The sequence below is a fragment of the Natrix helvetica genome (genome assembly GCF_964273705.1).
Source record: "Natrix helvetica genome assembly, chromosome: 1".
NCBI lineage: Eukaryota > Metazoa > Chordata > Lepidosauria > Squamata > Natricidae > Natrix > Natrix helvetica.
In genome coordinates, this window is record NC_138548.1 from 341,204,112 (window position 1) to 341,231,423 (window position 27,312).

The window sequence follows — 27,312 nt, forward strand, 5'->3', positions numbered from 1 at the left end:
GGAGACATGATAGCAGTCTTCCAATATCTCAGGGGTTGCCACAAAGAAGAGGGAGTGAAACTATTCTCCAAGGCACCTGAGGGTAGAACAAGAAGCAATGGGTGGAAACTAATCAAGGAGAGAAGCAACTTAGAACTGAGGAGGAATTTCCTGACTGTTAGAACAATTAATCAGTGGAACAGCTTGCCTCCAGAAGTTGTGAATGCCCCAACACTGGAAGTCTTTAAGAAGATGTTGGATAGCTATTTGTCTGAAACGGTATAGGGTTTCCTGCCTAGGCAGGGGGTTGGACTAGAAGACTTCCAAGGTCCCTTCCAACTCTGCTATTGCATTCTTGTATAATTTGATCTACTAATTAAAAAATTGAAAATCAACAATAAATAATAAAAGAGGAAAGAGAAAAACAGCTTCTGAGGCAGGAGAAATGGGTGGGGGAAATGCCAGCTCATCCCTGAAAGCCCCTTGTAACCTTTGAGAAAAATAACAATTAAAAAAGTCTGCCATTTCCTGGGTGGAAGAAAGTATTAATTCCTATTTCACCCACGAGATTTTCTGTTGACAAAGAAAGAAAGGAAGAAAGAAAGAGAGAGAGGGAGGGAGGGAGGGAGAAGGAAGGAAGGGAAAGAGAGAAAAAAAGAGAAAGGAAGGAAGAGAGGGAGAAGAAAAGAAAGAAAGAAAGAAAGAAAGAAAGAAAGAGGAAAGGAGGGAGGGAGGAGGAAGAGAAAGAGAGAAAGAAAGAAAGGGAAAGGGGGAAGGGAAGAAGGAAGAAAGAGAGATGGGGGAAGGAGGGAGAGAGGGAGGGAGAAGGAAGGGAAAGAGAGAAAGAGAAAGAAAGAAAGAAAGAAAGAAAGAAAGAAAGAAAGAAAGAAAGAGGGAGAAGGGAAGGGATGGAGGGAGAAGAAAAGAAAGAAAGAAGGAAAGAAAGAAAGAGGGAGGGAGGGAGAAGGAAGGAAGAGAGAGAGAAAGAAAGAAAGAAAGAAAGAAAGAAAGAAAGAAAGAAAGAAAGAAAGAAAGAAAGAAAGAAAGAAAGAAAGAAAGAAAAACAGATAGATAGACTGACTCCCGGAAGGGATAGGTTTGGCGCGTGTGATTCCTGCAAAGTGCCACAATAAAGTTGGCGGCGCGCGCGGTTCCAGTAGATGATTTTGTGAAGGGAAAAGCGGCGAGCGCGCGAGTTCCCGCGCCTGGCCGGGGGACACGTGATTGCCTTCAGACGGTCTTCGTGCCCCTATTGTCTCTACGATGTTGTGTTAAGTTCTCTTTTGCCCGAGAAACAGAGCTGAATTGCCACACTCCTACGCTAGAACCAGTAAGAGTAATGGTTGTATTGTGGTAAGGAAGATAGGAAGCCATTTCCTCAGTGGTTGAAAAACTAACTTCTCGTGTGTTCCTCGCTTGTCTCCCTTCTCCTCCAGGTCCTGCATAGAGGAAAATACGTACGAGACTGTACACGTTTGTGAAACTGTGTCATAAGCTGTTTGCTGCACAGTTATTATTATTATTATTATTATTATTATTATTATTATTATTATTATTATTATTATTATTATTATTATTATTATTATTATTATTATTATTATTATTAGGAGTATCCTTTTCAAAACGTTTTTTTAGTTATTGCTTCTGTGCTTCGTTTAATTCAGAATAAGATACGATGATTCTCGTTGATGGGGGGGGGCAGGGGTTGGACTAGAAGACCTCAAAGGTCCCTTCCAACTCTGTTATTCTATTCTATTCCCACATTTTATGTTAGACTTCTGTGTTTTTAACAGATGGCATTGCCTAGATACAAGTTGGCAGTGCATTATTAGATAGTAAAGTTGTGGGTATTACATCAATTTTGATTTAAAAGTGAAAACTGTATTTGAGGTTTGGGATTTATTCTAACGACTCTGAATTAAGATCCTGGGTGTGACACAAGCATAGCCTGAAATTTCTCTGCTTTATGCATTTTTTTAAAGTTTCAGAAATAACACAGTTACTGAATATATGATTGACTGTTCACACATTTAAAATGCTCTATAAAGCTTAAAAATTTGTTTTAATCCATCCTTTTATTATCAATCTCAAGATAATAGATTTGAGAAAGCACCTGTGACAACATATAAGTTCATCGTGGAATTGAGAGTATCAGGAAATCTTGTCCATAGTGCCTTTCTACACAATATTTTTATGCAGTCTATGTGTCATTTGTTCTAGGGACAGGCAGACTTCTGTGCTTTATTTCTTTTCCTCTCTTTTATTTTTTGCCATTGCCAAGACCCAGTAATTAAAACCAAATGCAAGTGAAAATAAGAGAGTGTGAATTGAGAATATGAATTAAAAATAAGAATATGAATAGAAGAATTATGAGTTTAGCCTAGGAATTTTTTGAAGGTATATTTGCACTATTGTACATGGATGTTGCAATCGCATGCAATTTTCCATCCCAAAAATAATACATCTCCTTAATGTTATAACTATATTTTTTTTCCATTCACTGTGAGAAATCTTGATAGCTTTCCATGTAGAATCCTTTTTTTTTCTTTAGTGTATTTTTTTTGGCTACTTTTCTTTTCACTTCCAGCTGAACTTGCTAATGGAAGGATAGGAAGCTAAGTGCGTCAGTTTTTGTGCTGATTTTCAGCGTTGAGTGCCATTACGACAATCCTTTTTTGCATTATTTTTACTTCTAAGAGGTAATATGGCAGACTGTTGCTGTTACAGATACTCTAAAAGAGCTGGATTTGACAAGAAAGTGTGGATATTGTTCTAAGTATTCAAGATTTAAAAAACCCAGCATTTAGGCATGATGTTACTAAGTGCATGCTATTGCAATCTGTAGCAATTTTTTTCCTGAACTTCTGTGATTCAGTAATGCTACCCTACATGTAATCTCCTTTGGGCAAGTGATCATCCCTCAGCATCATCTCCCTTGGGTCATTTTGATGTTAAATATAATTGACTTTCTACTGGTGCTCAGATACAAATGTAAATAATAACTTGTATGACAATGCCAGGCAGCATCCTACGTAAAGTAGCTACCAGCTATCACTATTAAAGAGAATTTAATTAGTTTCAATCTCCCGGGCCAGATTAACTACGTTCTGTGATACAGTAGAAATTTAATAATAGTCTTGCTAAAACTTTGTTTATTTTTTTCCTTGCAAGAAATCTTTGAGAAGTGGAGGAAGTCAAATATTATCTCTGTATTTAAAAAAAGGGAGGAAGGGACAATCGGGGGATTTGCAGTCTGGCATGTCTGAAAAAATTATAGTACAGAGATCTACACGCACCTTGAAAACTATGCAATAGTTATCCACAACCTGGATATGGCTGAAACACTAAAATTTAGGAAATTTCACAGAATAACTTATTGGACAACATAAAGAAGAATCTTGCCCTGATATATTTGTAAAATTTACATATTTTAAAACAAAGCAGACAATACCGGAATTCCTTTAAAACCTGAAAATATAATAATTTTTTTTAATCAAATGTACCTCCAGACATACTCAAGAAAAGGAAAAATATGAGCTTTTACTACTGTCTAGTGGTTAAGGTACTGGTGTATAAATGTGCGTTCTAGGCCTTCCTTAGGCATGAAAGCCATCAAGGTGACTGGGCTAGTCACTCTCTCTCAACCCAATTCACTTGACAGGGTTATTGTGAGGAAAATAGTAAGAGGAAATAGTTATGTTTGCCAACTTGAGTTATTTATAAAAAATATTAAAGGGAGGATATAAATAAATATTTTTCTGCTACTAGTTCATACAGTTAGACTATTTCATTTTATATATAGTCTCTATAGTTGCTGGCAAAATGTTTGTGAACCGTACTGAATGTCACAATTCTCTCCCTTATTTTATAGAAATATAAGCATCCTAGGAAGAGTTTATTAGTCTTCAGTTCATAAAATGTACCCAATAATAGACGTGAACAGGATTTTTAATTCATTATTAACTAACCTTATAGATGTTAAATTGGAAGTACCTACCATGTAGATTATAATCCAATAACTTTAACTACGGTAAATACAGAAACTTACAAATTGAAAAAGGAAATTAATGAACTTTTATTATCACAAGAGTATATTAGATTGAAGTATCATCAGGAACTGAAGAGTTTATATCAGTTTAAACCTTTAATGTTTTCTTTACCCACTGGATGGAATGCCAACAAATAAATAAATAAGAAACAGTATAGGATACATTGCTGAACGAACAGAAACAATTAGAAAACCAATTTTAGATTTGGTACAAGGGATAAAACCAGGCAATAAAATTGATTGCTTGTTAATGCAAGTAAACAAGACTTACAAGAAACTGAATTTATTAAACTGAAATATTTTGAGAAAGGCAACCTCGGATAAATTGTTAGCCTAGTGAATGCATAAGGAAAAACAACAACAAATGGACTATTATTTCCATTTGGGATAGAACCAAATATGTCTCTACAATCAAAGAGATGATGAAGCAATTTATTAATTATTATTCCAGATTTGATAATTTGATCTAGACATATTGAAGAATATTAAATTAAACCCTTACCTAGAACATGTACAAGTCAACAAAAATAAGTCCTCATTCATTCATTCATTCATTTTCCTGAATGTATAAGTGGAAAGAACACTAAAGCAATAGAAATTAATGGAGAGCTACAGGATGATACTTAGGTTGTGCTCCAAAATACAAGACCTGGAATAATGGATTCAGGTTACAAGTCTGCAGATTCTGATGGAATATTAGAAGAAATTTCCTAATACTGTAATGACAGGATAACTAATTATCCAGAGAAATGTTGGACGCCCCTTAATTGAATGTGTTCAAGCCAGACATTCTGTTGGACTTTGAAATCATTAACTGAGATTTCTGCACAGCTTGGACTCATTAGACTAAGAACCTCCTTTTAAACATATTTTTGTGATAGACGTAGAAAGATGAATATAGCCTTTATAACAAGCCTCACATATTTCTCTATCTTTCATGTAACAGACAAGCCTAAAAGATGAACCTGAATCTTTGGAATACCAAAGATATATTTATGACTCCAACAAAAATGGGGTAAGAAGAAGCTTATTACTGACGTTGTTATTGATTTGTATTACTTTGTAATGTTCAACATTGTGACTTTCAAACCATGTTTTTTTAAGTTGAAAGCAAGATGTGGTCCAGTAATATTCACAATTTGTTCAGTGTGGACCTTACGTCAAATTCCTGTTAAAAGTAATCTTAAATGGAGGAGAACAGGACTGGATGGAGCATGGGTGTCAAACTGCCTCACGATGTCTTGGCCCAGCTCCCTGCAGAGCCAGGGCACCACCGCTGCTGCTGCCCGCTGCCAGCACCACCATCCCAGCATGGCTTTTTCTGCGGCTTCCAAACCATGGAAGTAGGCTGCCGAGTCTTCCGGCAGTGGCCATTCTGGGAGCACGCTCTGCTGGCAGCCGGCCCACCCAGCTTGGTAACTTCATGGCTGCTGTGTTGCGCTGCTGCGACCACGCGAGTGCCTTTGCCCCCCCCCCAGTTCCCGTGGTTTGGCACCTTCCGGATATCGCTAGGTTGGTGAGCGGCGCTCTGCCTGGCCGGAGGGGGGGTTGTCCAGGGAGCATATTTTCGGGGGAGGTCTTATATTTTTGCCCACCCGAAAAATGTGGCATGGTCTTATATTCAGGACATGTCATATTATCGGGGAAATACGGTAATATATGTATCTATTTGGGACTAAAGGAATTTAAAATCAGGAAAGTTACTGCTTAGTCATCCATGAATATGTCAGTAGAGTCGCTTAATAAGTGCTATTTATTTTATAAATACGTTATATACTTTAAACATTCTTAAATGCTTATTTAATTGCTTTGCTACTCTTGTTTTGTTCTGTTAACTGCCTTGGGCACTACTTTTGGCTGGAAAGGCACAGTGGAGAATTAGATACATAAGCTTTTCTCTGATATTACACTCCAGAGAACAGTAGTTTGTTCATGTTCTGTAACTGTTTTCATGAGATCTGAATAATTCCCAGTGATCAAAACAGCATACTATCCTTGCTTTTGGCATAGGAAATAATAGTTGCCTCAGTGAATTTACATCAAAAGCAATTCTTTGGTTTATTTTCAAATTTAAAGACAAAGGATGCAACACATGATGATGTATTTTGAAGCCAATAGGTTTATAAATTAATGAAATCTGTAATATGAATTTGTAGAGTTGATGCTGCTATTATTTCCTGTGATGCACAGATCTATCCACTACATTTGAGAGAAAGTATAGTTTGCTTTTTTTTCTGCAAGTATCCGCCTTCTTCAGATTGGAACATTGGCCTGATGTTTACTGGAGGAGAAATATTAAAATATGCATAAGTTATTGTTTGAATACCAGATTAAATTTCTGGAGGCTTTGTAAGCATTTTATTGCTGTGATTTCTCTTGTGCTTTTTTATAGTTCAGAATTTATTATGTGAAAAAGCCTCTTCAGTGTTGATGAAGACCGCACTGAAATGAATAATGATGCTCAAAATATAATTTACTCATTATACAACAGTATAGGATATTTTACACGCTTATGAGCTTGGGTATGAGTTCCTGATGAGACTTTATTTCTTTATCAAATCACATTGAAATAGATCTTGCATCTAAGTAGTAGCAAGAACAAACATATTTTTCCCTGTAGATTAACCGGAACAAAATGATGGCAAAGGATTTTTTAAAAAGACATGACAGACAAGGAGAGAAAGAAAATAGAACATCCTATAATCAGAATAATCAGTATGCTAATTGCAGTGCAGTTAAGTGAGGAATGGGGCCAACCAATCATGTGCTATCATATTAGTAAAACTATTATGAAAATCTATCAATGTAGGTACCAAATTCCCTGCCCTCTTTCTTTGCTATGATGATGGTAAAAGAAGAAAATTAAAGCAAGAAAATAATTGTAAACAATGCAAAGAAGGCAAATTAATAGAATTTGTAAAGCAGAAGATGTTAACGTGGAAATAGTGCAATTAATATTTCTGACATGATTTCCATTTAAATAATCACATGCTGCTTGATAGTGTTATGATTTACGATTAGGAGTTTGGATTTTTTTTTATAAAGCTCTGGTGTTAAGCTTATTAGATTCATATCCAAATCACTTCCAGTATTACAGTTTTTTCTCAGTGCACATAAGGAGCACATTAGCTCAAGAAAACTCATAAAGAAAATCTCAAAGGGAGGAACGGATTATCCTTTTTGAAGATAGCACTGAAGTTCTTTCTTTAGGAATGTGAGATACATTTGATTTTCCAGCTAATAATACAGAGTCATTTACAAACCCTGGAGAAATAAAAGGTCTAGAATGGCTACTCTTTTGGGTGGGGATCATCCCATGCCAGTTTAATTTTTGATTCCTTTATGTAGCTTGCATATTTTCCAGGAAGTTACAGTGAACTGTAGCAGCCGACTTAAATTATCTGAATTGTTTGTGCTTGTTGAACCAGGCAGCAGTGTGACACAGTATATTCAGTTTGGATGTACAGTTCAGATTTTGTCGCAGTGTGTGCCATGGATAAATCTATCTGACGGCAAAGATTAACCTCTCACAGACATGCTGACAAAATCCATTTCAGGGCTGGGAAACTGTCCAGAGGATGCAAATATAAAAAAAAAATTAAAAATGGGCAGAGATTATAATGTTCGAGCTGTTGGTAAAGCCAGCCCAAGCATATGCCTTCTCTGCAAGCAAATTTCCCCTATCCTTCCACTCAAGGAAAAACCTTTAAAAAAAAACAATATTGAGACTAATTAGGTAAATAATATATTTTAATATTTAGATAGTTTTTTTTTACATAGAGATAATTTGTCCCTAGTAAAGAGCTAAATGCATAATCTGAGGCATCACATCGTCTTTACATATTCTGAATGCTTAATACTTTATTTACTTATTTATTTATTAAATGTACGTGCTGCCCATCTCGTGGGAGGTGACTCTAAGCAGCTTACACATTAAAATAAATAAAAATAAATAAAAACAATAATAAATACTGTTAAAAGATGGGAAGTGGTGGAGCACGGAGCACGAAGGAAAAGGTGGGATATTTCCTAATCCAATAGGGACACGGTGGCTCAGTGGCTAAGACACTGAGCTTGTCGATCAGAAAGGTCAACAGTTCAGCGGTTCGAATCCTTAGCACCGTGTAACGGAGTGAGCTGTTCTTTGTCCCAGCTTCTGCCAACCTAGCAGTTCGAAAGCATGTAAAAATGCAAGTAGAAAAATAGGAGCCACCTTTGGTGGGAAGGTAACAGCGTTCCGTGCGCCTTCAGTGTTTAGTCATGCCGGCCACATGACCACGGAGACGTCTTCGGACAGCGCTGGCTCTTCGGTTTTGAAACAGAGATGAGCACCGCCCCCTGGAGTCGGGAATGACTAGCACATATGTGCGAGGGGAACCTTTACTTTTACCTTCCTAATTCAATAGACACCTCCAGAGTGGTGCGCCTCCATTGGTGCTCCAGGCCAGCTGGCAGAGCTGGGTCTTACAGAAGATCAGAAGGGTAACTGTGGATCTCACCTTAGTGGGTACAGTGTTTCAAACTGCAGGAATCTTGGCAGAATAGACTCTTCTCCTGGACCCCATCAGCCAAAAATCCTTGACTGATGGGGTCCGCAGCATGCCCCCTCTGCCAGGATGGATGGGGCAAGCCAATCCTATTAGGATAAGACAGTAACTAAACATCAAGTCTTGGTACAGGAAAGTAACCCCGAATCATAACATTTCCACTACCATGATTTACAGTTGACATGACAGTTGACAGTTGAGGTGAAATACTGTTTTTTGTTTTCACCAATTGTTTCTTCTGGTCCTGTGGCCAAATAAGCCTACCTTTGCCTCATCTGTCCAGAACACATTGTTCGAAAGTACTGTTCTTTGTCTAGATGTTCATGAGACAACTATCTGAAACCTTCTCTACTTGTAGATAATCTTCCGCATAGTAGAGTGATTGATGTTCATTTATTTGGCAATCATTGTAAGTCGCTTTTAGGCATCTCTGGTCTTTTTTTTTTTTTCCCCTGAAGGCATCAGAGAACTTTTTCAGTCTAGGCATGATAATAGCGCACACTTCAACAACAAAGAGCAAATAAAAGTAAATCTCTGAGGTTTTAGTAAAGCAGGTTCCAACCAGATCCTCTCTAATGATATTCTGATCATTCGCACCTAATAAGATGCACCTGATTCTAATTTTAGGTATTTGAGATAATGGTAGGGGCGTACTTATTTTTCCCACATATAAAATTTGCTTTTATGTTTATTTAAATTACACAATGCACTACACAGAGCATGATATTTTATCCGTTTTTATCAACCGGTATTGTTGACACGCAGATCAAATACCTGTATGTATCATACCATTTTGAGTATACGTGACCCGTGGTATAAATCAAAGCAATACTAGGAAACATTTTGATGTGAAATTATTGCAGATGTTCCTCTGCATGGTTTGCTATTTTAAAATACCAAGTTTGTCATTAGTATAGGACAGAAGAAAAGTATATTGTGGTAGGTGGTATTCATTTACTTTTTAGAGATGTAATTTGCGCACAGCATAGGGCTTTCTCTGCATCTGGAATATGGCTGAATTCATACTTTGATTTTATTATGTTTATAGAAACATTTGCATATTTATTACATTTCCATAATCATTTGCTTCCCAATCATTTTTCTGATATGCCAGTATTTCTAATCGAATATGCTCAGGTTTCCTATAAATAGCAATGAAAAAAAGAGAAAGGTATGTTTTGTTGGAATAGAGCCGCTGACATCAAATAAACATGACAGTGTTTGACTTTTACCCAAGTACTACCTGAAAGATTATGAAAAATAAAAACTACTAGCATACAAGATGGCAGATAGCAGATGCTGAAATAAAAAAGAAGCTTCTTAAGCATTACATCAATCAGAATTTCATCCCTGCAAATTCTATGGGATTTCCAATGAGGAAGAATACCAGTCCAAACCAAGATTTTTAGGTATCAGATAGTGGAAAACACAAAGAGTTTATGGAGTGAAAATATTGGCTGTAGGCCAATTGTTTGTTATTATGTCTGTATTTTAGATCAGTGGTTCCCAACCTTTTTTTGGCCATGCCCCACAAGCATCTTTAAGCATCTCTAAAATCCTGATGACCCCCCCTGTGACATATAAGTCTTACTTTACTCAAAAAGTGAACTCTACTCACACGGAGGAAACCTAAAAGGCCATTAACTTGGTTTAAACAAGGTTCAAATTGCCTCCATTAAAAATCAAATTGCCCCCCTGTGGAGGATTGGGAACCACTGTTTTAGATGATAAGGCATGAAGATTGTTTCACCTTAGTGAAAATAATGTTAGAATATCTAAACATTAAATAATTTTTTATTAATGAGTAAATTTAGGAATCACAATACAGGTAGTCTTCGACCACAATTGAGACCAACATTTCTGTTGTTAAGTGAAACATTTATTAAGTGAATTTTGCCCCATTTTACAATCTTTTTTGCCACGGTTGTTAAGTGAATCACTGTACTTTTTTAATAACATGGTTGTTAAGTGAATCTGGCTTGCCCATTGACTTTGCTTATCAGAAGGTCGCAAAAGGTAAATCACATGACTTCATGACACTGCAACCATCATAAATATGATGTTAGTTGCCAAATCTCTGAATTTTGATCACGTGACTGCTGGGATGCTGCAGTGATCATAAGTGCCATAGGTCACTTTTTTCAGTGCTGTTGTAACTTTGAACGGTCAATAAATAAACTGTTGTAAGTCGAGGACAACCCATAGACAACAAAGAAATCAATGTATATTATTTGTTTACTAAGAGGGAACTTTTTTCTTACTTTTCTGTTTAGCTAACTATGGATTACCACAGTAACTTTTAAATGTATGATTTGTTCGTGCCCCTTGTTTTCCTCTTTCAGGTCCCATAAATCATCTGGCTGGACCAGTGCTCCCAATGAACATAACAGTATGAGCGATTCTCAGTTCCTTTTTGGCTCCCAGTTTTGCCCAGAGAATTCACAATGTGCATCAGCCTCAGTTGAATTTAATATCCCACAAAGGCAGGACAGAGGTTCACAACAGAATTCTCAGGACGTGAGTCCAATGTGTAGCGTATGCTGGTACTGTATTACACAGCGTCGGTAGTCAAAATTAGAACACGGTGATATTCTTTCTGCAAAAGCTGGATGTTAAATATGAGACTCACAAAAATTCCAATAAAGCTGCATAGGGTGAGGCTTGTAATTTACCCAAGATCCTTGCCCAAATGGTCCTACTGATCAATGGGGTATCAGTCTTTTTAAAAAACTGTGTAGTGTAAGTATTGGATAGTTCCAGATTTTTTAAAAAAACGAAAATGTTTGTGATCATCAATAAAAACTGTTTTTATTTATTTTCTCACATAAGAAATATTGATATCTATTTTTTTTTATTTTCTTAGAAATATCTTAAGTGGCCATTGTAATCCATAGTAGCCAATCAGAACTTTTGAGAGGCTGCATTTGCATTACAGTTTAGCACAAATGTTGAGTAGGAAGAAAAGTGCAGAAAAGTCCCATGCTGTTTTCTTTCCTTGATGCGGTTGGGAGAAAAATGGGAGCTTCTGTTTCTACTTTTAATTAACTTTGATGGGTGAAACTTGTCATTGATTAATGTGGGTTTTATTATTATCTTAACTATGGTTAGCTTAAGCATGCCAGCTTCAGTACTGATGGTTCCATGTTGCTTCCTTGAGCCTAACCTTAGTTAATGTTAGCTACAATTTGTCTTCGGTTGCACTAAACAGTTTGTCAACTGCTAAACTAGTCAGAAAAACAGAGACTTCCATATTTTTCCTTCTAGCCAGACCAAAACAGAGATGGCATGTAGGGATAAGGAAAATACACATCTGAGCCAGGAGCTTGGAGTAACTTCTGATAAAATGATGGCGAACCTTTTGAATTCTGTGTGTCACAAATTTGGAAAAACGCCTAACTTTGACTGTTGATGTCTCTGTCTTTGTCTCTGTCTGTCTCTCTCTCTCTCTCTCTCACATGCTCACTCTCTCTCACTCCGTCTCTCTCTGACACGCACGCACACACGCACGCACCTGAACAAAATACAATTATTAACATCATGTATTTTTTAAAAATGCAGCTGCATTGAAGCAGTTCTGAGTTGCATGAGGATTTTGTTCTTGAAGTTGCTTTCCTCAGCCTCAGCGTGTGAAAAAAACCATATGAAAGCACATACCATTCTTACGTGATTTTTAGATACTCTGTCTAGAGTCTACATAAGAGCCTGGCCCTTTTGCGTGAGTTCTGGAAGATTCGGAGGCTGTACAAGAGCACACCCCATTCTCACATAGCCTCTATCCAGACACATGTCGTAGCTTCACCATCACTATTCTAGTGTTTTGTTGTATGACACTAAAGTACAGTTATTTGAACATAATTACAATGAATCCAAGTTGATGGAATGCAAAGCTACGAAAATGCTTTCATGGTACTTGATAGGTTTCCTAGAGATACTAGATGGGATCATAAGGATGATGTATTAGAGCAACTTTTGGTTTAATTAAGTAGGATGCTATAGTTAGTATAACTTTCATGCTACCCAAAATTTCTGACAAATTTCATGCAGTTTATAATGGAAGCGACAAGATTCCTCTGTTGTTGTTTTTTTAATAAAAACCAATACTTTTAAATAAGCAGTGAGGGGATTTGGCATCGTGCTCTTTTCTGGAACTTTACCAGTTTTCCAGAATTTGTTGAAGAAAATATAAAAGATTTGAGTAGGCTAATAACTGGCTCTATTAAATGTATCCTAGGATACATTTAATTTAGCCTTGGAGATTAGTTACAGTAAGAATCTTCTGATTGAATGGAGTTGTAAATATTTTTGGGGAAAATACAATTCTATCTAGTGCATCCACTCCTAAAAGTATACTTAGCAGTGACTGAATGCCACTGATTTGTCCTTTTCATAATTTATGTTAAACACTCAGATTTTTCATTTTTCCTGATAAAAACAGAACGATATCAGTATTTTTGCCAAATATCAGTCTAAACCACAGCTCTTTGGAAAAGAAGAAAAGGAAAATGCCTCCCTTAACAATTTTGCTGGAAGATTCAAAGGAGTCATGGAGCAATTTGAAGAAAATAAGAAAAAGATCAAGGAAAAATATGATAAGTATGCAAACATTTCTGCAAGCTGGGAAATTATTTTTTTCTCCTATTAAAAATAATAATACTGTACAACTATATAAGCTCGACAAGAAATAGTTAATGTTTCTTGACGTATTGTGTGTATGCTTGTTCTTATCCCTCCCTTTCTATTCAGGTGAGTACCTTGGTCCATTAAGAAAAATTTAAAAACAGAACAAAAGACAAGAATCTATAAAGTTAAAAATTAACTAATCCACCTGTTGTCCCAAAAGTGCTTTTCCAAAAGGAAACTTTTGGACTTTCTTGGGGGTTTTTTTCCCTTGAAAACATTTCACTTTTCATTCAAGGAGCTTCTTCTAAATGATGGGAATGGGAGGATTTAAATACTTTTCAGTCATCTGGTCATTGGCACTCTGAGAGTGGTTGAGGCCACTTGGGGATTAATCTGTATTCTCCGAGTCACCCGAGCCAGAATGTAAACGAATGGAAGCTTTTGGGGACTGCTGAAAAGACAGTGTTATAAACAGGAGACAGGTGATAGGTCATATCCCTTCCCCTCTATTGTGAGAGGGCTGATCAATAGAACAGTTAGAACTGAAGAAGCTTCTTGAATGAGAAGCAAAAAAAATTAAGGGAAAAAAAGTCCAGTTGCTTTTTGGAAAAGCACCTTTGGGACAACCATGACCTGGATGACAGAATCTCCATAGACTTTAACCCACCTGTTGGAAGAGATATTCAGGTAGACTTCTTCACCAACTACAGTAGGGATTGGCAATTCCGTCGCTAAGCAGTGTGGTTGTTAAACTTACATCACTTGCCCGTGCTGACTTATGACATCGGTCCTGGCTGCAGCTGTTAAGTGAAACACTGCAGATGGTTAAGTGCAATTTGTGACCTGCTAGATTCCTTTGCTTTCAGAAGCTGGCTGTGAAGGTTGCAAATAGCAATCGTGTGACCACGGAACACTGCGATGGCTGCCACTTGGAGGAACAGTCATAAGTCTTGTGTTTCATCAGCATTGTAACTTTTAACAGTCACTAAACAAGTGTTCGATAAGCAAGGACTTCCTGTACAGTTTTCAAAGTGCAGAGTGAGGGGGCCAAGATCAGCTCTCAGATTCCAGGGAATGTATTGCAATGTGAAAAAAGACACCCTTCTGCAGGCCAAATTCTATGAAACGGGGTACATCATTAACAGGGTATTTTATGTCACCTGAATTTGGATGAGAAATTGTCTAATAGGAAAGTACGCAGTAAAAGAAAGTACACACTGAAGTAGCCTTTGGAGTTACAGAGAATGACAGCATCTTGCAACAATGGCTGAAATTATTCGAAGAAGGACTCGCATCCTATGATTTTATCCTTACTGTCTGCAAAAAACATAAATTAATGGGAGAGGAATTGTGTCTTTGCTACCAGGAAGCTTCCATTCTGTTTGCTGGTGTATGTAATATATGTATGTATTTACATAATAAATACATGCATTGAGAATGTGCTCTAGGATTGGTAGTAAGTTGGGAGGGGAACACATATTGAATGATGTCTGTGTACTTTCTTATTGGTCATTGTTTGTTTCATTGTATACCATGCATGTTTTCAATTTTTTTAGATCTTTAGAAAGACTGAGGATCAAATTTAAACTGCTTCCTGAGGAATTAGAGATGGGAAATGCTTGTAAATACCAGTATATGTATATAGAGAGATGTATATGAGCTCACTGGTTCAATTTATCTTTTCTTGTTAAATTCTGCATTTAATTAATTTGGCTGGTTAAAACAATAATTTATACAACTGCTGGCATCTCTGCTTTAGTGCTAGCCATCTGCCATCATTTCAGAAAGCTCCATCAGCTTGGGATTCCTACTAATGGAATTTATTTGGCTGTAAAAGTGAATGTTTCATAAATACTTTAATATGGAATTAAGGCATTTCCAAACCACATATTATTGTTTATTGCACAAATAATCTCGTGAGATTCTCCTAGTCTTTCCTATTCATTTTCTTATGATTAATGTACATATGAAGTTTGTAATTTCCCAATGTGTCTCTTTCAGTGACCTTTTAAATGCTTTTATTTTGAACACCAAAGAGAATCTTCAAAAGGTAAGGGAAAGTTTGATTGTCAAAAGTTGAAAGTAGGGGCGGGAAAGCTGCACTACATTTTGACATTTTGTCTTTCTTACTACTATGCGATCCAATACAATTGCAACTTCTCTATTGATTCAACTGAAAACATTGAATACTCAGAACATATAATAAAAGAAGTGAATACCCATCAGCCTACAACATTATTAATTTATTTTTCAGTTGCAATCCTCCTTCAATATGTTAGAAGAAACTCTGAAGTCTGTTTTGAATGATTTGGGAAATATTTCTAAGACAAGTAAGTACGTGGAATATTTCTGTATCCAATGGAGAATAAAATCAAATGCATTGCTGTACTGACACATTCCATTGTGGGAATGTTTCCTGATGGTATGGTTTGCCCTGGATAATCCATATCAGTGATGGCGAACCTTTTTTGGCTCGCGTGCCACAAGTGGGGGGGAGCGCAGGGGGGTCGAGTGCGGGCGTGCCGCACCCATAATGCAACCCGCGACCCCCCCCCCATTTTTACATGCTTTTTTCGCCCTCCCCAGGCTCCAGGCGCTTTATAGGAGCCTGGGGAGGGCGAAAGGAGCCTCCCCCGGAGGCCCTCCGGAGGCTTCAGGGACCGTCCGGAGGCTTCTCTGAAGCCTTCGGAGCGCTTAAAACCACCCTCCGAGCAAACCGGAAGTGACTTCCGGGTTGCTCGGAGGGTCGTTTTAAGTGCTCCGAAGGCATCGGGGAAGCCTCCGGATGGTCCCTAAAGCCTTCAGAATGCTTAAAATGACCCTCCGAGCAACCCGGAAGTCACTTCCGGTTTGCTCAGAGGGTGGTTTTAAGCGTTCCGAAGGCTTCAGGGACGGTCCCTGAAGCCTCCGGGGGGGGGGGAGGCTCTTTTCGCCCTCCCCAGGCTCCTATAAAAAAAAAAAGCCTATAAAGCCTGGGGAAGGCGAAAAATAGCTTTTAAAAAGGTGAACTCAGCTGGCCAGCGTGCACATGCGCGCTGGCCAGCTGTCGGCAGCGCCTCGCGTGCCCTGACAAATTGTTCTGCGTGCCACTTGTGGCACGCGTGCCATAGGTTTGCCATCACTGATCTATATCTATGGTATATCTATCTAGGTCTGTCCCTGGGTCTGTCTGTCTGTATCTATCCATCTATCCATCCACTTCCTGCCTTCATTATTTTTATAAACAACTCAAATATACATAATACTCCTCCAAATTTCCTCACAACAGCAACCCTGTGAGAATGGGAGAGAGTGACTGGCCCAATATCACCCAGCAGGCTTTTATGCCTAAGACAAAACTAGAACTCATAGTTTCCCAGTTTCTAGCTTGGTGTCTTCACCACTAAAGAAGATTGCTGAAAAATTCCTGGGCTAGCAATACCCATTGGTCGATGCCTGTATACGATATCCCAAATGACAGATAGCATACTTTAAATAATAGTTGCTGGGAGAAGCATTGAAAAAGACCTATTTTGATACTTGCTTGTGTTTCTCAGCTTCCCAAACGTATTTTTCTGGTCATTGTGTGATACAGAATGCTGGACCACTTGCCTGGTCTAGCAAGACTGTTCTTGTATTTTTACCAGAAGAATGCTATGTAGCTATTAGAAAGGTTTTGTGAACCGTGATTTTCCAATCAAAAATGTCTAAATTAAAAAGGAGTGAGTGACATCTTATTTTCTGTTAGAGGTTTGTTTTCCTATGTTTAGGCTATAAGAATTTAATAAATGTTTTATTCTGTCCTGTTTGGGTTGTTACCTCATGTATTGGTAATATTAATATTATATTTTAACACTTATTTGAATACTTATTATAATGAAGACCAACATTCAGAAACAATACAAGATACTAAGCAGTAGAACAAGTATAGTATTTCAAAGATAATCATGTGCAAGGACCATTAAAATATCTAAAACTGACTGGATACCCATGTTTCGTGACGAAACTATGTGATCGGGCTATGCAGGAGAAATTCGGTTCACAATCCGTTGGCTCAATGGTGGTCAGTGATTGAAATACATATCACTCCTGCTGCCTTGAGTCCGGAAGCAGTTCCATAGGTGGAAGGTGTAGACATTGGGGTGAGGTACCGACGTTTAGTACTGCAAGGAGCCCCAGGACGCTCCTGAGTTAAGGAGTGGAATGTCTGCCAGTTTGAACTGAGGTAACGGAATGTGAGGCAACTGGCAGTTGGAACAGAGTTGTTTTCAGGTGGGGAGGGGGAGTAGCATCAAAGTGTATTAATTACTGTATAAGAAATACTAATGATCTGATGGTCATTTTGAAAAATCCTTTCTTAGCAAGCACCTAGAAGCCAAGAAGAACATATGTGTCAAATTTCAAGTTTGTAGGCTTTATGGTTCTGGAGATTTCATGATGAGTGAGTGGTATTTGCCTTATATATGTGGTATGCCCAAATACATACATACATACATACATACACTAGCTGGATACCCGTGCTCCGCTACGAAACTATGTGATCGGGCTTGACAAATCGACACGTACAGCTTGAAAATTAATGAGTAGTTATGATTGGCCTCTCCTCCCCAGAAACAGAATTCTTTTCAGATGGGGAGGGGGAGTAGAACGTCTAGCTCCTTAGCATCAGTGTGTTAATAATAATAGAAATACTAATGATCTGATGGTCATTTTGAAAAATCCTTTCTTAGTGAGCACCTAAAAGCCAAGAGGAATATACGGTTCTGGCGATTTCGCGATGATGCATGAGTGGTATTTCGCTTTTATATAGAGAGACTCTAAGGAAGGAGAATTTGGAGATATATCATACCTTTCTATATAGCTATATTTACTCAACATGTACTACCTTGGAACTGCAGTTCTTTGTTTTCTCCAGAACACTCACACAGCTATAAACCACTTGATGAAGAAAACATTCTGTTTAGATAGTAAATATATTAAAAGTGACTCACTGTAAAAGTCCTGCATCCTTCACTTGGCCATCTGGAAATCTTCCTACGCTTCCTCCTCATTCCTTCTTCTTTTTTCCCCCAGTAGTTATCTTGGAACAAATCCTAGTCTTCTTTTTAGTTCTAAGTTCTGGAAAAGCACGCTTGACATTTACCACTTGCGCAAATCACATAGCAGAATGTTATATGCATAATGAAAATGAATCCACCTCTTTCAATGTATTGCAGTCTTCATTCACATTGATTCATCTCTGTAAGACTACTAATAAAAATGCTTTTTGACTTGGTACACAGTGATGGCTAAATATCTTCCTACCGTCCAAATAGCAAAGATGGAGATGTGGAAAGATACTGTGTTCTCTTTTAAAGGCCAGTGTCTTGTCTTCTGGTTGTAGTTCATGTTTTCCTCCGACTAACATATTTAAGAATGCAACTGTTCCTTGAAAAAAAAAAAAAGGAGAAACTATTGATATTCATTTGTATTGGTCAATAGAAAAGCAGCAATGAACAAATTGGTGTATTCGATTTCACAGATGCCATAAGATGGGCAATGTCCAAGGCCCTAAATGCTATGAATAGAACTTTTCTGTTTTGAGATTATGATGACCTCCTATAAAGAAGGCAACGATTTAGCTTCCGATTTAAAGTTGCTGTTTGGGGAAAACAGATATGCCTTCATAGCTAAACAAGTTCTGCTTTCTATTTTTGGCTCTGTGTTTGTGCAGTTCTTCAGCGATTGAATAATTGCATAGACATGCACCATTGATGCAGCACAGTAGGAACAGTGTTATAATAAAGGCTTCAGAAGACATTTAAGCACTCCATGCTGCAGCGCAAAGATGTCTATTCACTGCCAGAGCTTATGGCAAAGTTTTATAGATAGCTTAATCAATCTTTTTTCATGGCCATAAAAACATAATAGATATATATATATAGATCTTTTTAGTTATTTAAACTAATTGTAGCAGGGGAAAAGAATGGAGGTCTCATAAATTTTCTCACAGAAGTCTGAAGATCTTCAGATCCTGGCCCAACCTCCCTGGGGTAGTGGCTTGTAATTATTGTCATCATTTCTTGTCCAAGGGTTATCTCATTTAGAGTCCATTGGAATTGGGTGGCTTACAAATTCAAATAAATATATAAATAAATACTTTGAATGTCTCCTATATCTTCCTATGAGGCAGGGTTGCTACAAACCATATTAGGTTTTTTCCCCTGGAAAATTAGGAGTAGACATAAATAAATAAATATGCTATAGTGCCACCTCCTGGCCTTGTGACACTGAAGCACAGAGCTAAGGAAATCAGCCCTTCTTTGGGAAACAGATCAATCTCACAAGAAATAAATAAAACCTAACTACATTTTTAAAAAGTATTTAAAACTCCCTTTTTAGCTTTAAGTATTGACATCAAAAATATTAATTGGCAAAGGAGATGAAAAAAATACAGAGGTATGCTGTACTTGATCTTGCAGCTGTCTAGGGCCAGACCATAATACTTAGAAAAAACTCATTTGTGCCTTCTTTTCTGCCTTCTTTCTCTTCTACTGCTCTTATGGCACTGCTTTGTTTCCTACCTGAATAAAATAACAGTAAAACATGTATTTTAAAAATGTAACTTATGTAGCTAAGTTCAGTATGGAGAAATAGAAGGATTGCTGGTTAATCAGCTCAGATGTAAGTCTAATGATACTAGAAAGACACTGGTGCAATTTTAGACCAGGGCCATCTGTACATGTGAAAGGGGCAAGAATTAATTCACTAGTGCATCAAAATCATTGGTCTTCTTTATGCTGATTGGCACTTCTTCAGTATTTTAGTTTATCAGAATCTTTGATGGAGAATTTTAAGACCGAACATAAGCAACCAAAGCAACTGCTGTACCATTTAGCTGGGCCTCTATTACTTTATTGTATCTTTCTTGGCACCATGGTGTTGGGATATTATATTTTTGCTGGCCCAAGATAGGAACACTATGCTTTTAAGTTAAACACAGCTAATTTTTGTGTTATTAATGAAAGTTTTGGTAAGAATGAACAATGGGCAACTAAACAGGACTATTGAAACTTTTTTTAGAACATTATACAATGTTCCCAAATTGCATAATGCCAAAGCACATGCATTTTCTCTACTCCTCTGAAAGTATTTTAGGAAATACTGATTTCCTACTGTATTACATTGTATGAAAATTTTCTTAGAATTTCAACTAAAAAAATTAAGATTCCCATTAAAGGAATTTTTTTTTAAAAAATGAGACCTGGTATTCAGAGACAGTAATCTCAAAAAATGGATGGATTTTGTATAAATATCATTAGAAGCCAGACTAAAAGCATCAGTGCTTCCCCTGCTGCTTAAACTAATAAGCTCAAAACAAATTGTATGAGCTATTAGTGAAGGATCAGTCACTCAGCAGTAGTCATTTTAGGGTAGAAAGGAAAAAAAATAATCCTGTTTTCAGTTGTAGTCTTGTGCAATAATGTAATATCCATTAATAGCAATTGTAGATGAAAAACCTTTTATTTAAGGAAATATTAGATATAATAGCTAGCCATTTATTTTAATGCCTTCCGCTTTTTCCGTAGCTTTTGAACAAGGTTAAATAAGTTCAAGAAATATGCTCAATAGCAATTGCTAGATTGATAAATCTAACTGCTTTAACGTAAGATCTACAAAGCTAATAATGAAAAATACTAGCTTTGTAATAATTTAAAAGGCAGATTTATTTGCCTGTTCACATTCCTCAAGAGCAATAACCTTTTGAGAAATGGTAATAAATTCAGCTCAATTCATTGGATGATTTGGGCAATACTCTTAAGAGATACTTGGTGGCTATCTTGAAGGAGTAAGTGGCGTTGTGTAAATACAAGATTGGGAAGAAGAGCCTAGGCCTAGACATTTTGCAAAATACTGGAAAAATTCAGCAACCCCATGAATACAAATGAATCAAATGGCTAGGAAAGGCATAGATGAATTAAAATGCAAAGTGGATAATATAATGGAAAGAAGGGATTCCAAAATTATCAGTTCCATGACAGAGTTGTTAGCACTAGATATACAGGTGTGTGTGTGTGTTTGCTTCAAGTGACGTCAAGCCACTCTTAACTGAAAGCTCATATTCATTGCTTCTCCTTCTATTCTCAGATAAGCTTATCATGTTAGGCAGGTTAGAAATAGTGATGACTCAATTTCACCTACAACTGACTAGTAGCCACGTCCTAGATTTTCTTCTACTAAGTCCTTATTGGTTTTAGCTGGATTAAACTTCACCGGATGAGTCTACTTTCAGTTATTCTTACTGCATATTTTTGTCTCAATTGTTACCGAAATAATCAGTGATAGCAATACCTAATTGGAAGTTCTTGTAAATATGCTTGATGTATTTCATAATTTTTGGAAAAGAAATAATGTAAAACCATTGTGGAAGTTTTGTTCTTCCAAGGGTTTCCTAATAAAAGATAATTATTACTTTTTTTGTGAGATGGGTGCCATATTAGATATGATAAATAAATAAATAAAACCTCCTTACATACTCTAGGTCAGGGGTGTCCAAACTTTTTGCGAGGAGGGCCAGATTTGGTGAGGTGAAAATGTGTGGGGCCGATCATTCAGCCTGACATTCTTTGAACCCTTAACATTAAATGCGAATTAACTACCGTATTTTTCGGAGTATAAGACGCACCAAGATTTTGAAGAGGCAAATTAAAAAAAAAGTTTTTGCACTCTCCCACGAAAATGGGCCTATTTTTTAAAGGGCATGAATAGCCTTTAAGAGGCTTCTAGAGTGCTCCTGGGGGCTGGGGGGGGGGCAAAGTTGAGCAAAAAATGGCCCGTTTTTTGCTCATTTATGCCCTCCACAGCCCCCAGGAGCACTCTGAAAACCTCCTAAAGGCTATGCACAGCCATTTTGGTGAAGGGGGCAGAGTTTTGGGAGGCAAAAAATGCTGTATTCAGTGTATAAGATGCACCCAGATTTTTAGCCTCTTTTTTGAGGGGGAAAAGATGCATCTTTATACTTCGAAAAATACAGTATTTTATGAAAGACTAAACAAATAACTCCAGTGGGGAGAAGAGGCTGCGGACCGCTTGAAATGTGAAAAAGGGCCACATTTGCCCCCCGGGCTGCACTTTGGACATGCCTGCTCTAGGTCAATGTTTCTCAATCTTACCTAATTTAGGATTTGTGGACTTCCCAAATTACCCAGCCAACATGCTGATCTTAGTGATTCTACCCAGGGCTTCTCCATTCCATCCAAAGTTAGGAAAATAGAAGGCAAAGTACTTTTGATCTTCCTGCCCCAAATCCATAAATATAGAACTTAGCAAACCATATGTTAATCCTGCAATGAGAAATTCTCCTATTAAGCCAGCGGTTCTCAAATAGTGGGGCGCGCCCCCCTGGGGGGGCGCGAGGCTCCGTAAAGGGGGGCACGAAGGCTCCCTTTCCATCTGGGTGCAACGGCGGCGAAGGCGTGGGCGAGGCATAATATATGCCGCCTGGAAGTGGCAGCACTTCGGACTGTGGATTTTCATTGGAGCCGCGGGCTGGAGCTGTGCAAGAAGCCTGCTCGGGCGGGGGTGGGAGGGAGGGAAGCATGGGACCGCCCGTCTTCACCACCGCGTAGCTCGCCTCCCCGCTAGCAGCTCCACCGCCAGCATTCCGTCTGGAAGCTCCACCGCAACAGCCGCTGTTGGGGAAGGGACAAAGGGGTGGCGGTCGCCCGATCTTGCCACCGCCACCCCTTCACCCCTGGTAACGGCGACTGTTGTGCTGCTGCTTCCAGCTGGGATGCTGGAGGAGCTGCTGGCAGGGAGGGAGGGAAGAAGGGCAGAAGGGAGGTGGAAGGAAGGAAAGAAAAGCAGACACGCCGGAGGGAAAGAGGAAAGAAGGCAAGCAGGCAGGAAGGAGGCAGAAGGAAGGAGGGAAGAATGGAACTGGAAGGGAGGCAGGGAAGGAGGGAGGGAGAAAGGAAGGATAGGAGGATAGAGAAAGAGGAAAGAAGGCAGGCAGGCAGAAGGGAGGGAGGTGCAAGGAAGGAAGGAAGCATAGATAAGCAGGAGGGAAAGAAGGCAGGCAGGCAGGAGGAAAGAGGAAGGGAACTGGAAGGGAGGCAGGGAAGGAGGGAGGGAGAAAGGAAGGATAGGAGGATAGGGAAAGAGGAAAGAAGGCAGGCAGGCAGAAGGGAGGGAGGTGCAAGGAAGGAAGGAAGCATAGATAAGCAGGAGGGAAAGAAGGCAGGCAGGCAGGGGGAAAGAGGAAGGAGGGAACTGGAAGGGAGGCAGGAAGGAAGGGAAGGAGGAAGGGAGGGTGGAAGGAAGGATAGACAAGTAAGAGGGAAAGAGGAAAGAAAGCATGTGACTACGGTGGGAGACGAGGAAAGACCGGTGTGCTATGTTATGCAGAGGTGTACTTATAACAATTTTATAGACAAATGATACTATTTACAGTCGCGCGGGGGGGGGGGCGCGAAATGTTTTCTTCTTCCTAGGGGGGGCATGACAGAAAATAATTGAGAAGCACTGTATTAAGCCAATAAAGAACTGTTTGGGAGAAAAGGGATAAACGGTGAAAATAAGGGAAGGCAACAATCACACACACAACTCAAAATACAATCCTTATACTCAGCCTAACTAAAAGAATCTCTTGGTTTTCCAGTAGAGTGGAAGGAGGGGTCACAGCAGGGTTAACACAGCCTGATTGGTCCATTTGACTGAGAGAAAACTTCTTAACCTTCGCCTTCTCCCGTTGGTTCCCAGTTTCCTCTCAGTCAAGGTCCAAGACACAGGTTTGGTTCCTAGTGTTAGTGTTTTAGTGGGTTTTATTAGTCAGTGTTAGTGTTGTTGGCACCTTGAATTTGGATTTTTTTATTTCAAATTTTTTTTCTAGTGGTCCGCCTTGCAGGGCTGTTGTTCGACTGCCCTCAGGAGGCTGAGATAGTCAGTGGGGGGGGGCGCTTCCTCCCTCTCTCTTAAGGGATCGCTCCGGACTGGTGCCTGGGGTCTCGGGTGTGCCGGGCGATCCTACGTGCTTTAATTTGTCTTTTTAAAACTTTCCGGTGAGGCTCGCAGCGCGCTGGGGCTTTTCGGCGCGAAAGCGGCTTTTCGGCTTCTAATTTGAACCGCTAGCTTCCCGGGCCGGTTACAGCCCACGGCAGCAGCGCGGAATCGTTTTTCTTGGTGTTGGAAGGCTCCTAGGGCCTTAGGAGCTCAGCAGTGATTTAGAGAGTGTTTTGGGAAAGGCGAGCTTGCAGCTGCAGGCATTGGCAATTAAGGGCGAGGTGAGCGGCCATTTTTAGGCGCGCTTTTGAAAGCACCGCCCAAAAGAAGCCGGCGGCCATTTTGAGTCACGTGTTTGGGGCTTGCAACACGGAGAGGCTGTGAAAACGTGGCTGTGCTGTTTGCAACTTTACCGGAGGCCCGGAGCAGGCGATTCTCACCAGCTGAAGGGCAATTCCTACCAAAAACTTCGTTCTGGAGCACGTGAGTGGGGATGGCAGATAGAACTGAGTCCCAGCAGGCCGCGCCAGCTCAGGCAGGCGAAGATCAGGTTGAGCCCACTCCCCCAGTTAGGCCTCGGGTTTCTAGGCCTTCAGCTGAGGACAGGCCTTCGAGAGCTCTGCAAAGGGATGAGCTCAGGCGATCCAGGGCCATCGAGAAGGTCATTGAAAGGGCTGAGAAGAGACAGGCCAGGGATCCTAGGCCCAGATCCAGATCCCCACACGTGGCGGCTTCATGCCCTCCCCCACCGGTGGCTAGGGGGTTCAGCCCTTCCTCTTCCTCTGCTTCCCCATGCAGATCTGATAGGAGTCAGGAGCGGGGGGCGCCTCGCTCTCCTTCTGCTTTCCCGGGGATTAGGGAAGAAGATAGGGGGGATCCATTGGAAGGTACCTCTGCAGGTCCAGTTAGGGGTAGGAGATCCAGCAGGGCCTATGTGGCACCAGACTATGATTCAGAAGGAGATGAGGAGGATCTCGAAAACCTCCCTGAGAATCTCAAAAGGCTTATTTCTGCAGCCATTTCTAGGGGCATTTCCCAAAGGGACAGACCTTACCACCACAGTCGAGTTACTCCCTTTAGTAGGTCCAGATCTAGGGCTTCTTCGCCTTCCCTCATGAGTGAGGTTTCCTCTAGGGGGGAGGCACGGAGGGACGATTGGGGGTTCTCTGAGGAGGAGGATGCGGCTCCTGAGCCGCCTCGCTCTTCCAATCTTTTCCTCCAGGCCATGTTCAAACCATTGCTTAAGAAGGCTAGGAGGACCACCAAGGTGGGCACGGGGGACCCCACGGTCCCACCGCCCACGGATCCGGACATGGTCATGTTCTCAGCGACGGCCACCAATAAGGAGGAGATTCCTGCCCCTCCTCTTTTCTTAGAGGTAGCTACTAGCCAATGGGCCCGTCCTTCTAACTTTTCCCCACCTGGCAGCAACGACCGTCGCGCCTACAACATGGAAAAGTCTTTTGTGCAGGCTATTCAGCTTCCAGTTATAGATCAGCCCATAGCAGCTTTAGTCTCCTCCTCTCCAGTAGTTTCGGGGGACGCGGCTGACAAACTTAAGGCAGAGGACAAGAGGGCGGAGCTCACTTTACGTAAAAATTTTAAAGCCTCAGCATGGGCGGTGCGGGCAGCGGCTGCTGCCTCGTACTTTAACCGTACTACGGTCATGTGGCTCCGCCGGCTCCAGGAGCGCATTCCGATCCAGGAGGAGCGCGCACACCAGGATTTGGCTAAAATAATGGCAGCGTGTCAGTATTCGGCTGATGCGACCCTAGACGCAGTTAGATTTGGTTCAAGTGCTTTGGCCACCTCTGTGGCCTCTCGTAGACTTTTGTGGCTCAGGAACTGGCAGATGGACTATAAAGCCAAGTGGGACCTAGTAGCTGCCCCCTTTGAGGGTCCAAATTTGTTCGGGGCTTCCTTAGAACCGATTTTGGTGGAAAACAAAGATAAAAAGAAAGTTATGCCTACATCCACCAAGAAGGCGGAGTCCCGTAGTCATCCCTATCGCAGGCCCCAGTTCAAGTCTTATGACAGGGATCAGGACCAGCGATACCAACCATACAGGCAGGACAGGTCATTTAATAGACAGAGTTTTCAGGACCGTTCTAGATATCAGCCGCAGTCCAAGCGGCCCTTTCGCGGGGGGGGCGGCCGCCCCTTCCGCAGAGGGAAATGACTCGAACCCGAGTCATCCCATCGGAGGCCGCCTGGCACTGTATGCGGACGAGTGGGATCGGATCACGTCAGACGGTTGGGTCAGGGCGACCGTTCGCCACGGCCTAAGGTTAGAATTCCTCTCCAAACCCCCAAGTTTTTTCAAAGTTTTTCCCCCGGCTCGGGACCCGAAGCGGCGTCGTCTCATGGACCTCGCGGTCGCCCATCTTCTAGAAATCAGGGCAGTGGAGGTCGTTCCGGAGCCGGAGAGGGGTCTGGGCTACTACTCCCATCTGTTCGTAGTTCCAAAATCCTCGGGGGGTTGGAGGGCAATCCTCAACCTGAAACGCCTAAACCGCTACCTAGTATACAGGCGGTTCAAGATGGCGTCCCTGAAATCCATTCTGCAGGGCATTCGGAAGGGGGATTACATGGCCTCAGTAGATTTGACGGAGGCCTATCTCCACGTCCCCATCCTTCAGTCTCACCGGTGTTATCTCAGGTTCTCTCACCGGGGCAGGCATTACCAGTACCGGGCTCTCCCGTTTGGTCTGGCCTCAGCTCCGCGGACGTTCACCAAGGTCCTGGCAGCACTGGCGGCTTACCTGCGTTCCATTCCGGTGAGACTTCAGTGCTACTTGGACGACGTCCTCGTTCAGGCAGGGTCCCTCCCCAGGGCCAAGTCGGATCTTCGGCTGACGATCCGTTGGCTTCAGGCGTTGGGGTTTTCAGTGAACTTTCCCAAGAGCCACCTGTCCCCATCCAGGCAGATCCTACACCTAGGGACAGTGATAGACTCCGAGTCAGGGAGGGTCCGCCTGTCTCCAGAGCGCTTGTCCAGCCTTCGCCAGCTGGTCTCCTCCGTACAAAAAAGACGGTCTGTTTCCATCCTGACCTTGTCTCAACTTCTGGGGAAGATGGTCTCTTGCATAGGGATAGTGCCCTGGGCCCGGCTCCACCTGCGACCTCTCCAGTGGGCCTTGATCCCGGTCCAGAGAAGGA

General features: G+C 40.6%; 1 protein-coding gene across 5 annotated transcripts in view; it reads left to right on the forward strand.

Annotated features, from left to right (window-relative positions):
• The first annotated feature begins 1,120 nt into the window (after nt 1-1,120).
• Nucleotides 1,121-27,312, forward strand: part of IHO1 (interactor of HORMAD1 1) — a 34,865-nt gene continuing 8,673 nt past the window's right edge. Inside the window, exons 1-6 of one of the 5 annotated variants that reach the window (XM_081934243.1) lie at nt 1,121-1,332; nt 4,974-5,042; nt 10,917-11,091; nt 13,010-13,167; nt 15,196-15,244; nt 15,449-15,524. In XM_081934243.1, the coding sequence (XP_081790369.1) occupies nt 4,987-5,042; nt 10,917-11,091; nt 13,010-13,167; nt 15,196-15,244; nt 15,449-15,524 (514 nt within the window). In that variant the 5' untranslated portion in view covers nt 1,121-1,332; nt 4,974-4,986. Of the gene's footprint in view, nt 1,333-1,396; nt 1,416-1,576; nt 1,605-2,852; nt 2,971-3,510; nt 3,542-4,973; nt 5,043-10,916; nt 11,092-13,009; nt 13,168-15,195; nt 15,245-15,448; nt 15,525-27,312 lie in introns of those variants that run through there. The other 4 variants (XM_081934246.1, XM_081934244.1, XM_081934242.1 and 1 more) reach the window with 4 other exon arrangements.